The 12,049-nt window shown below is 38.2% G+C and overlaps 1 protein-coding gene across 2 annotated transcripts; it reads right to left on the reverse strand.

The window, feature by feature from the left end:
* Window positions 1–1,462: 1,462 nt before the first annotated feature.
* On the reverse strand, window positions 1,463–8,680 carry LOC101886687 (serine/threonine-protein kinase/endoribonuclease IRE1). 2 transcript variants are annotated; one of them, XM_087262401.1, is made up of 7 exons: window positions 7,613–8,653; window positions 6,718–7,527; window positions 5,093–5,235; window positions 2,711–2,931; window positions 2,365–2,494; window positions 2,095–2,195; window positions 1,463–2,010 (listed from the first exon to the last, which is right to left on the reverse strand). In XM_087262401.1, the coding sequence occupies exons 2-7, from the start codon at window positions 7,490–7,492 to the stop codon at window positions 1,872–1,874; spliced, it is 1,509 nt and encodes a 502-aa protein (XP_087118527.1). In that variant the 5' UTR covers window positions 7,493–7,527; window positions 7,613–8,653; the 3' UTR covers window positions 1,463–1,871. The 2 variants fall into 2 exon arrangements, with proteins under 2 accessions (XP_087118527.1, XP_087118526.1); XM_087262400.1 differs by having other exon boundaries at window positions 6,718–8,680.
* Between the last annotated feature and the right edge of the window lie 3,369 nt (window positions 8,681–12,049).

Below are 12,049 nucleotides of genomic sequence, written 5' to 3' on the forward strand. Positions count from 1 at the left end.
TACCAAGGCATAGTACATAAGAAATCAGTATATGAAAATAGGCATACCGTAAGCTTCAGACGCCTCATTCTCATGTAAATTTCATGTGTATTCCCAGTGGACGACTCATTCATTTTCTTTTTGACTCAGTCATTTTATTAATCTAGGGTCATCACAGCGGTATGAATCGCCAACTTATCCAGCATATGATTTTTACGCAGCGGATGCCCTTCCAGCTGCAACCCATTACTGGGAAACATCCATACACTACATTTTTTAGCACACCCAATTCACCTGTAGTGCATGTTTTTTGGACTTGTGGGGGAAACCGGAGCACCCGAAGAAAACCCACGCAAACATGGGGAGAAATGTCAACTGACCCAACTCAAACCAGCAACCTTCTTGCTGTGAGGCAATTGTGCTAACCACTGTGCCACCGTGCTGCCCCATGGTGGAAAACTATGGGATGAAAATTGTCTCAATATTATTAGCGAATGCACACTTTGTCATCCACACACTCTATTATTGTTGTTTATGCATTTTTATATTCACAAACGAATGGCTTTCAACCCAAGTCTGAGAATTTAAGATTTGCACAAAGTTTGTTTGTGCATAAACATGTTCGTGAAAACAAATATTATGTTTTGCATTAATGCATCTTAATTTACATGTGCCAAAGGGAAGTTCTGCATTTGCATATCGGGTGACGTGCGTGTGTGAATTGACTTTTTGTTTGAGTCTATAATGCTGGGTTCATTTGAATTTTGGGACTTTCTTTTCTTAAGTCTTTCTTTTCTGTTTTTAAGCTTTTCAGGATAAAAAAAAAACAACTTTACATGGAAAAGCAGCAACGCTCTTATTTAATGTGTACACTTCTGACTACCGATTTGAGAAATATACGTAGTATGTTACTACACTTGTCTCATTTGAACTCAGATGTAAATAAATGTGCAGCATTTTGTAAAAGCAGAGTTGTCTTTGGGAATACACTTGCTCTGTTTTGTGTACGTGAATCATACTTTGCACATGTGTGGATCAGGTGCTTGTGTTTGGTTCATTTGGATTATGAGAATGATTTTATGCAGTTTGTCAGCAAATCCACACATGCACAACTTGTGTCGAGATCAAATGTCTGGAAATAAAGTTGAATACAAATATCAAACATTTGTACCATTTGTGTTTCAGCGCATTGTTGGCACGTTGCTATTTTGAGACAACTAGAATAAACCACACAATCGACCAACTAAAAGCAAGTCTAAAGCAAATGGCTTATAAACGAAAAGGGAGACGAGACTCTGACTGGTTTAATGCACATTACACCCAAAACACCCCAAAAGACTTTAAGAGATAAGATAAGAGATAAGGACAACCCTTTCAGACCATGCTCTGGGTACACCGACCATTTTTCCCATCCTTAAAATAGCAAAAGTAATTCAGACATGCACTAAGTGCAGGCTGGTCTACAGAAACTACCGAGCAGGGATTACATACAGTTGAATTTATTGTAGATGTTGAACATGAATAACAACCAATGTGATTTTTTTCAAGTCAAACAATGGTAAGTATTACAACACAGAAGAGTGTTTCAGTACTAACAATGATGCTGAAGAGGTTTTGAGAGTCTTTTATGGGCAGATGATATGAATATTTATTACCTCTATAAGGAAGCTGTAGCAGATATTTACACATTTTGCGCATGATAATAATGCAACAACTGAAAGTATACAGATTATTGTGTTTAGAAATATTGTGTGAATGTTTTTTGATGGTTTTATTTCCTGAGAATAATAAATTTCATCCCAGACAAGGATGAGGATCCTAAATCGACCCTACATTTAAACTCACTCATAGTGCAGGATCAATGTACCTGCTCTAGCCAAAAATAACAAGGATCAAATCTGTTGAACGGAGCTGAAGAACTTTTTCAGACTCGCTCTGGAGTGCCATCCTTTATCCTTTGCAAACCTGAACACGCTCCCAAAGAGGTCAGGGAATAAAGCCATCAGGTTGATGATCTCTGCGTCCTCTGGACTGTGTAGAGAGACAACAGGGTCTGACACACAATAACACACTTTAGTAAAGCCAATATTTTACCTCACATCACATATAACTCACTAATGCTCATGTAGGTTGCGTATAAAGCGCAGCAGGCCCAGTGTGTTCTCAGGATAGCCTTTCTTCTTACCATCCAGCTTCTGGACCAGTTCAGACGGAAACTGACAAAGCAAGAATAGAAGAAAGTCAAATTATTGCTCATAAGCAAGATTAAAGCACACCACACACTATGAAGAAGACATCTGGAATATCTAATACTTGAAGTTATTTTCATATAAATCATATATTTACATAATTGTTTAATTTTTTTAGCATTGAGATTAGACGTACTTTAGTCTTCCATTGAGAAAAGCTTTTTCCCTCAGTGAATTTTTCAACAGCATAAAGAAGCTCCTCGTCCACTTTACGGCAGTTCTCCGCCTCATTCAGGTTCCCAATTATTTTTAAATACTCGACCCTCCTGATATGAATTAATAAACAACACAACATATTCAGATAACTGAAAATGAATGTTTAGACAGAAAGCAGTTTGTTTCTTTATTTAACATAAGTTCATACAATGCTAGTACCATAATCAATACTAAATTTACAGATACTGGAACTATTTCATAAGTTCATCATGTGTTGGTAAACTTAAATTGATAACAGTAAATAGCAAATCAATGGAGAATTTTACCTTTCGTCAGTCCAGAAGAAGGGGTGTGCAAGGCTCTGCTCCACCGTCGGTCTGTTGTTTGGATTTTCATTGATCATCCATTCAACAAGATCCTTCGCCACATCATCATCCAGATGCTCCAGTGAGTATCTTCCTTGTAAAATGTTGACTTCACAAAATATCCCTTTCCCAAATGGATGGTGTCCTCTAGAGAGAATGTAGTACACTAACATCCCAGCAACCTTAAAAAGAAGTTGGTGTTATTGGTTTTGATTTTTCTTGAACTATTGGCCTTATTCTGCAGTGCAGACGTAAGCTTTTTCATATAATTGATGCAGGACAGGGCTTCTCAAAGTCTCCATTCAATGGTTCAAATCTTCATAATACATATTTACATTTAGTCATTTAGCAGATGCTTTAGTCCAAAGCAACTTACAACTGAGGAGGCATTCAGTGATTTAACAAGAAGAGGCGATACACACAAGAATATGCTAATTACACAACCCAGGCTCATTATGTATATGTACCCCTGTACACATTTTTGAAGAGAGCGAAATACATCCCAGGAAGTACGTTTTTTGGAGTTTTTGTTTTTGTGAATCCACCAGAGGCCACTGTGTACTCCATTTCAGATTTAAAATTTCTCTCGCGAGTGACCATAGACCAGTGGTTCCCAACAGCGGGGTCGTGGCCCACAAGGGGGCCTCAGCGAGCTTTGTGGGGGGGTCACGTCATATTTAAAAAAAGTCTTAGCAGTGGACTGTTAGGAGAATGATCATGTTGCCTTAGTTCATTTTATCCGCTAGCTCAGTGGTCCCCCGGTCCGTGGATCAATTGGTAGCAGGCCGCACAAGAAATCATTATTTCCGTCTTATTTATTATCTGAGTCTGAACGACCTTTTATTTTGAAAAGTCTTTTATTTTGAATAATGAGCATGTTCTCTCGCTTATGTCTCGGTCACTTGAGTGCCCAAATTTAACCCACAAGCAGCAAAATGAGTAAGAAACAGACATATTTGGAAAGTTTCTTTGCTAAGGGGAAAATGCGCAGTGAAGGACCCACAAACTGCCAAGGAATAGATCCGCAACCCACTTGTCAACAAACCAGGTGAATCCACCATGGCTGTGCAAGAAGATCAACTGATGGAGATTGCAAATGACGGCGGCCTTTTAAGGTGTATTCGCATATTGCATAATTTGTTGTTTCAAATGGAGGTGAGCGGTGTGCACGCACAAGTGGCGTGACAAGCTCGCATCAATGAACCCCAGGCCGCGAGTGCACCGCGAGTCTCTGACAAGAATTGACCGATCAGCTTCAGCTTGTAAAGATTATTCACATTTTGGTAACACTAATGTTCTCAGACAAACACAGAACACACAAACACTGCAGTGCTTTGTACTTTTCTCTATAAATAAAACTTGTATCAGAGAGAGACAGCAATGTTTTGTCAGCTTGTCATCCTCTAAGAAAACAGTTAATGGTTGCATAGCAACCTACGAAACACCCCCAACCCCCCGCAGTAAAATTGTCAAGCGTTGACCGGTGCGCGGTGATGAAAAAGTTGTGGACCACTGCCCTAGCTGATTAAAATAGACAAATTTGTGATCCGTCCTCCACAAAAAAGTGGAGTCTCACTGATTCGCCTCTCAGCAATCCTCACAGTAATTGATAAAGCATAACAAATAACATGCAAGTAGTAATTCTTATAGCCTACATTATTTTTTCCCTGTTACACCAGTGTGAAAACTGATATTTTTGTTATTGAATGTCAAATAGGGCCAATTTAAAGGCCAAACCCTTACACTTTTTTTCAGTTACGAATGGCCTACTGAAGTTGTGCTTTTATATTTTATATTAGGCTATTATTTATTCATTCATTAATTTTCTTTTCAGCTTAGTCTCTTTATTAAACCAGGTTCGCCACAGCGAAAAGAACCGTCAACTTATCCAGCACGTTTTATGCAGCGGATGCCCTTCCAGCTGCAACCCATCTCTGGGAAATTTGTGCATAAACATATCTAGATATAGTAATAAACACACCGTTTGTTTGAAAACAACATTTTTTTGGCATAATTACTGCAAACTTAAATGTGCGATAATATCATTAAATGTGGAGGGGGGCCTCACAATATTTTTCGGAGAAAAAGGGGGTCTCCGGCAAAAAAAAGTTGGGAACCACTGCCATAGACCATAGTCCAGACTTTGAGTAGCCCTGTTTAAATCTTCCTAAAATTGCCTATATAGGGGACATGACTAGGAATAACAAACGGCAATAAATGCTTGTGAATGAGACAGGAAGTCTCATGCTAATATACATAGTTCAAATGGCTGCGCCCACTCTTACATGAAGATTAAGGTCAATATTAAATTAGTTTATTGATTTAAAGGACTGAATACACTACCTGAACATCAGAGCTCTTCATATACCCAATATTAACCTCCTCATCTATGGTCTCCTTTGCCCTCCAGCATCTAGGTCCAGCAATACTTGTTCGCAGTCTTTGACGTATGCCAAAATCTGCCAGTCTAGCTTTCCCACTGATGTCTGGGAAACAGGGAAAGACCATTGTTATCTCGACGAACCAAACATACAAGGTTTAAAGGGGTAGTTCACCCAAAAATAAAAAAAGTAATTATCATTTACTCACTCTTCACTTGTTCAAAACCTATTTGAGTTCCTTTGTTCTGTTGCTGGTAGCTTTAAAGGTGCATTAGGTGACTGTATTGAAAGATTGAAAGTCTCTTCACATTCTAATAGTCATGATTAAAGTAAATGATCTTAATGTATTTCTATGTATTTTTATATTCTGGGTGAGGCATAAGACTGAAAAATATTCATTCATCCAGTTAAAATTTGTTGGGCCAATAATTCCCGTAATTCTGATAAGTAGCTCAAACTGTCTGTCAACACATGTAGATTTGTAAATCTGCGCAGCCGTTCACTCAGATCTGCCATTTGCGCACGCCGCGTTCACTTGCACACAAGAGAGGTACAGCAATAAAATAAAATGCTAAATCAAAAATTTAAATCCTGAATAAATATCGAATTTAGTTTTGCACGCTGGAGGAAAGACGACACCATGGCTGAAGTGTTTCTGTTAGACAGGTAATGTTCTGTTTTAAACTATTTTAGTCACGCATAGCTGATTGTGTTGTATTATCAGTGGCGGATTTAGGCATGGGCAATATAGGCAATCGCCCAGGGTGGCATCTTGTTAGGGGCAGCATGAAGACAGACCCCCACCCCCCATCCAGTTTTTACCCGGTCTTTACTTTAACAACAAAACATAAGTAAATAGTGCTATTCTGCCTAGCCTGCTTTACTGAGGTCAAGTTGGTTTTATATTCACATTGGTTCATTTTTTAACAATGACAACCTGTGATGCGCTCCCTATACTGTTTTTTATTTAGTCTAAAATAGTATATAAGAATGGCTTAGTAATAAGAGTAATTCCTGCACGCCACCGGCCAAACACTAAGCATATGGTAGTCGCTTTAAGACAGCACGTGAGAAAAACGATCGTTGCATGCATGAAATGTTGCACATTATAACAAGTTTTGCTTGCTAACTACACAACTGAAACATGCTAGATATAATACAGTTTTTCATTGGGAATTGTAGTACTGTAAAGTACTATAAAGTTTTTTTAACTGGTGAATGACATGAACTAGTGGGTTGTCTACTGTCATAGGATAAGCGTTCATGATTTCAGCTTGAGAGATCCCGTTTCATTCACAGATTAGCTTTGGATGGCAGGGGAGGGACTGTGTTTCAAAGATATTATGCTAACGGTTAGCATTTAGATAGCAGATCACCTACTGCATCTTTAACCCACTGACTTCTATAGTAAATTTACTATGAAAGTTGATGAGTATCAGCAAACAGCATTCTTTAAATATCTTTTTTTTGTCTGTGTGTTCAGCCAAACAAAGAAACTCATAAAGGTTTAAAATCAATGATGAGGTAATTTTTATTCTGGTGTGGACCATCATTACATGCACACAGAAGTGTTGTATTAGTACTTACCAATCAGCACATTCTGGGGTTTGATGTTGCAATGGAGCACTTCAAATTGTGGGTCGTGTAAAACCTGTAAGCTGCAAAGAACCTCCTTCACCAGCTTCTTCAGAACCAAAGTTCTCTCATCTTTGTCCTGTGGTAGATGATCTTGGATATACTCCTCCAGTGTGTACTCACAAAGCTGAAGAACAAGGTATCCAAAATTAGCATCTTCAGCAAAGTCCACATATCGCACAATGGACGGACTGTCAAGCTCTGGAAGTCGAAGAAATTCCTTCTCATTTTTGAGAACTCTGTAAATAAACCCAACCATTCGTTTCACAGCCACCTCTGTGCCGTCATCCCTCAATCCAAGGAAAACTTGAGTCCCATCACTTCCATTGGCAATCAGAAATTCATCTCTAAGTACAACCGTAAGGCTTCCCAGCCTATAAGTATCATTAATGCCCATATTAGCTATCTTTTCGAGTTTACTCCTCCATCGATGGCTATTCTGAAGCCACCCTTTTGAGATATTTGGGTTTTCAACAGGCTGTATCAATGGTTTTGCACTAAAGTTGGATTTTTCAATGGGTTTCAACAGAGTCTCCTCTTTCGATGGCAGCTTGCCTTCTTGAAATCCCACTTCTTGCTGGATATTTTTTTTCTTCCTCCTCCTCTTCTTCCTGCATGTTGATAGATTCGCAGTTTCCTCACATAAACTCTCCACTGCACTTGAATCTGCTCGACGTCTCAGCAATTCATCCAACTTTTGCAGCTTTGTTTTCAAGGATTTATCCATCTCTAACCATGAAGCATTAATGACATTCTCCGGGACTGAGGTGAATTCAACAAGTTCAGGAGCAAACTCATAAACATAGACAAACAGTCCATAAGCCCAAACACTAACCATAAAAAAAACATTAGTTTGAGTGAAAGGCAATACACTTTTGCTTAACTTCTCATAGACGGAGTGATTCAGTCTCAGTTTCTGCTCAGATGTCTTCTCTATAAGGTTATAAAGCATTCTAAGTATCAAAAGACACGTTGCTACGTTGTTGTTTTCAAAGTGTTGAAGACTGTCTGTTAGAATTGGCACAGGCTCATTGACAACTTGAGGAGAAACACTTTCAATATCCATTAAATTAAAGCATAAGCAGTTCAGCACAATCGCCAAGTTTTCGTCCTTAGGGAGTTTTGGGAAGCGCTTGATGACTCCCTCGATGTATCTGTCTTTGCTTTTTGTGTCTTTTAACCAGTCGATGGCGCTCTGACGATACTTCTCTGCATTTGCGCCAAAGCCACAAGTAACTAAGTTAAACGAGTAGTGCTCAATCAAAATTATATGAATGAACGGGTGCTCCTCAAAGAAATGTTCCTGATATATTCTGCAAACCTCAGTTTGCTTTTTCACTCGAATCGCACAGAAAAGAGAGAAAAACAGATGTACTTTCCTAAACTCTTCGCTCTGTGAAGAGAATCGGTCAATCATTCTCTCCACTTTTTTATCAATCTCTGGATTTAACCCATAGTTTCTTTCAGGCGAAGCTCCAGCTTCTAGAAGTGCCTTCACAATGTCTTCACGGTCTTGTTCGGCAGCAAACTGCAATGGAGAGCACTTTTGTGATTCATGTCCATTTGGGTTAGCTTTTGCTGCAAGTAATCTTTTCACAATACTCAGAGGAACTCCAGCTGTAAAAGCTGCATAATGTAGAGGACTTTTTCCATTTGTTGACTGTTTGTTTGGATCAGCTGAGTTTTTAAGCAATAAAGAGCAGATTTCTTCATTTCTGCATATGACTGCTGCTGTTAATAGTGTAACGTCATCATTCCAGTCCTCAGAAAAGTACAGTCCATTAATATCTCTGTCTCTGCCTCTGATTAAACTGTGAAGCCTCTCTGGCTTCTTCTCTATGATGTATTTTATTAGAGGGTCTGTTTTTCTAGGTTCTACTGGAACTGGACGTGTTTCCTGGATTTGGAAAGCCATGGATCTTTAAATGTTCACCTGTGGAGAGACGTTAAACAAAGATGCCAGTACGGACATTTAATACACCTTGCTAAACTGTAATGTAAAAGAAAAAAACAACAAATATTTATAATTAATAACTGCATACAGTAAATTTTTTTTCTTTGTCAAATATTTCCTAAATTATGTTTAACAGATTCAAGAATTTATCACAGTGTTTCCTATAATATTTTTATTTTCTTCTGGAGAAAGTCTGATTTGTTTTATTTTGGCTAAAATAAAAGCAGTTTTTAATTTTTTAATAACCATTTTAAGGTCAATATTATTAGCCCCCTTAAGCAATATTTCTTTTGGACTGTCTACAGAACAAACCACTGTTAAAAACGACTTGCCTGCCTAATTACCATAACTTGCCTAATTCACCTACGTAAGCCTTTAAATGTCACTTTAAGCTTAATACTAGTATTTTGAAAATATTATGTGCTGTTATCATGGCAAAGATAAAAGTTATTAGAAATTAGTTATTAAACTATTATGTTTGGAAATATGTAGAAAAAAAATCTTTCTGTTAAACAGAAATTGGGGGAAAATATACAGGGCGGCTAATAAATCAGGAGGACTTCAACTGTATATTTGGTCAACATTTCTGTTAAATGGACACAATGTTAAGAAAACTTTCAGAAAATAGGCAGAAAAATATTAGGATTGTTATATTACAGAATGATTAGACGGCATAGATCAGGGGGTGCCCAAATTCCGGTGCCCAAACTTTTACCGGTGCCCTGCAAAGTTTAGTTCCAACCTTAATCAGTCACAAAACAGCTGGCTAATCAAGCTCTTACTAAGCTTTCTAAAAAAGTTCTTGCAAGAGGTTTTGAGGCAAGTTGGAGCTTTAATCTGCAGGACATCAGACCTGGGGTGCGTTTCTAAAAACCATCGTTAGCTAACTAAGGTAACAACTTTGGTCGTTACAAACATAGTTTGTTGATTTGGCGTTTCCCAAATCCATCGTTCCAATGAGCACTGGCAAATTGCATCGCAAACTTGTGCACTTGCAACTGCTCCTCTGGAGCTGTAGTTAGAAACATAGTTCCTAGCTGTGTTCTATTCCCAGTTATCCCCCCTATGCCCTAATAATTTAGAACATTCTAAAATTCAAACTTGGAATATTTAAAAATAAAAAAGCATTAAAGTCATCTCTCTTAGGTGTAATTTGCTTTCAAAGTATTTCTACAGTTCAGTTTTAGCGATCTTCATGTTTACAATTTTGAAAACATTGATGTCATTTTGAACACAGCCTCATGACGAAAGCTATAGGTCACCTATTATTTAAAAACAGAATTTATGTTAAGTCTCAAAGCTTGTGAAAACAAAAAACACAGCATAAGTTAATGTTTTTTATTTATAGTAGGTTATTTATTAAGTATTTGTACTGTATATGACATAGGCCTGCTGGTTAGAACATTTCTGCAGTGGTTTGCATGTGTCAAATTGAAAAAGCAGACTTTTCAAAAAAAACAATATCCTACTTAACAATCATCATCATCCTCATTAGTTTTATTAATATTATTATTAAAGTAGGATTTGTTTCATTTCCTAATAAATACTAAATATTAAATTTCAAGTCTAAATGAATAGTATCATCATTTATTTATGACTTTTATATGATATTAGAATACATGTTCGCTTTTGTAAGTGATTTTATGTTTTAGAATAGAATATGTAATGTTCTTAATAATATTTGTAAAGAAAACACAGGTCCTATATGTGTCATTTAGGCTACATATTATTCAATTAATATGGAAAGCGAGTGCATATTTTTACCAAAACTAATATTGCTCATATTTCAAATGCATGTTTGTGTAAAACAATATAATTTGCCCAAATAAATGATGCGGTTCTTCTCTAAGAAGTAGTTACTCCACCCAGTTTATCATTGTGGGCGTTTTACGCTATAAATAACGTGGTTTAAGCGATGGAGAATCAACAGGTTTTGGTAAACACTCGTGACTACATCCTTCTTTTCCCAAACGACGCATCGTATTATAATAGTTCAGCCACGAGTTGTTTGGGAAACGCACCCCAGGTTTTGGGCACATCTGGCATAGATACTATTGCACAATTCAGTAGCCTACTATTTCTAAACATATGAGCACAGAGACTACTAGTAAAGCGGGTAATAACAGACAAACAACAAAGTAATACAACAAAGCTAAGTTACTCCAATTAAGATCAGACAATAACCGTAAATAGGGAACTTAAATACAAGTGATGATGCAAAAGAAGTGTTATGAAACTGAACAAGTGGAACTTATTTGTATTGACCAGAAAAGTCCTCGTAAACCACCCTACAAGAGTACAACTATGTTATACTACTGTCATTATACAAATTCCTGCCCTTGTAAATGAGCAAAACCAGTACAGACACACACACAAGAAAGCGCACGCGAGCGCATATGCAGCCACGCACATGAAGCCACACACTCCATTTACCTCACACCCTATATTAGTTGTCGTCGTGTGCTAATTGTTTGTCGTACTGTATATCATAAATACGTAACTGAGCTTAGTGTTTCTCCTTCCGGATGGCTTTTATTAGGGACCGAGCACCGAACGGTGCAAGGCCCTATTGGAATTGCTCCGTTTATTATTATTAGGGACCGAGCACCGAACGGTGCAAGGCCCTATTGGAATTGCTCCGTTTATTAGGGACCGAGCACCGAACGGTGCAAGGCCCTATTGGAATTGCTCCGTTTATTAGGGACCGAGCACCGAAACGGTGCGTAGGCCCTATTGGAATTGCTCCGTTTATTATTATTAGGGACCGAGCACCGAAACGGTGCGTAGGCCCTATTGGAATTGCTCCGTTTATTATTATTATTATTATTATTATTATTATTATTATTATTCTCCTCCGGAATGAATCGCGGTTTTGAGGGGCTAAACATGCCCGAAAACTCACGCAACTTTGCACACGCCTCAGAAGTGGCGAAAATTTACGTTTATTATGGGCTTCAGAAGTGGGCGTGGCAAAATGACTCGACAGCGCCACCTAGAAAAATTAAACGGACGAGCCCCCGATCCACGAATCACGCACATGCACGAAAATTGGCACACACCTCAAACATGCCAAAACATACGAAAAAGTCTCTTGGAGCCATATCTCAAACCCAACAGGAAGTCGGATATTTTTAACTTCCTGCGGCGAAAAAGTGGCGATTTTGCCATTTCCAGGCGTTGTATCTTAACGAACTCCTCCTAGGGATTTTATCCGATCGACACCAAAATTGGGTTTTGTCATCTAAAGGCCTTGGCGATGTTAAATTGCGAAGCTTTAGAGTTTTCATCGATGGGCGTGTCCGTGGCGGCCTCGCAAACTTTGACGATTCG

Source organism: Danio rerio, chromosome 7, assembly GCF_052040795.2.
Source record: "Danio rerio strain M-AB ecotype USA chromosome 7, GRCz13ab, whole genome shotgun sequence".
Classification (NCBI taxonomy): Eukaryota; Metazoa; Chordata; class Actinopteri; order Cypriniformes; family Danionidae; genus Danio; species Danio rerio.

Excerpts from the sequence above, each read along its gene's own strand:
- LOC101886687 (XM_087262400.1), bottom strand. The coding sequence starts at position 8,680 with ATGGCTTTCCAAATCCAGGAAACACGTCCAGTTCCAGTAGAACCTAGA. Across the intron at positions 2,196-2,364 it reads TTTCTCAATGGAAGACTAAA|TTTCCGTCTGAACTGGTCCA; the intron begins GTACGTCTAATC and ends TTGCTTTGTCAG. Across the intron at positions 2,011-2,094 it reads CGCAACCTACATGAGCATTA|TCCAGAGGACGCAGAGATCA; the intron begins GTGAGTTATATG and ends CTCTCTACACAG.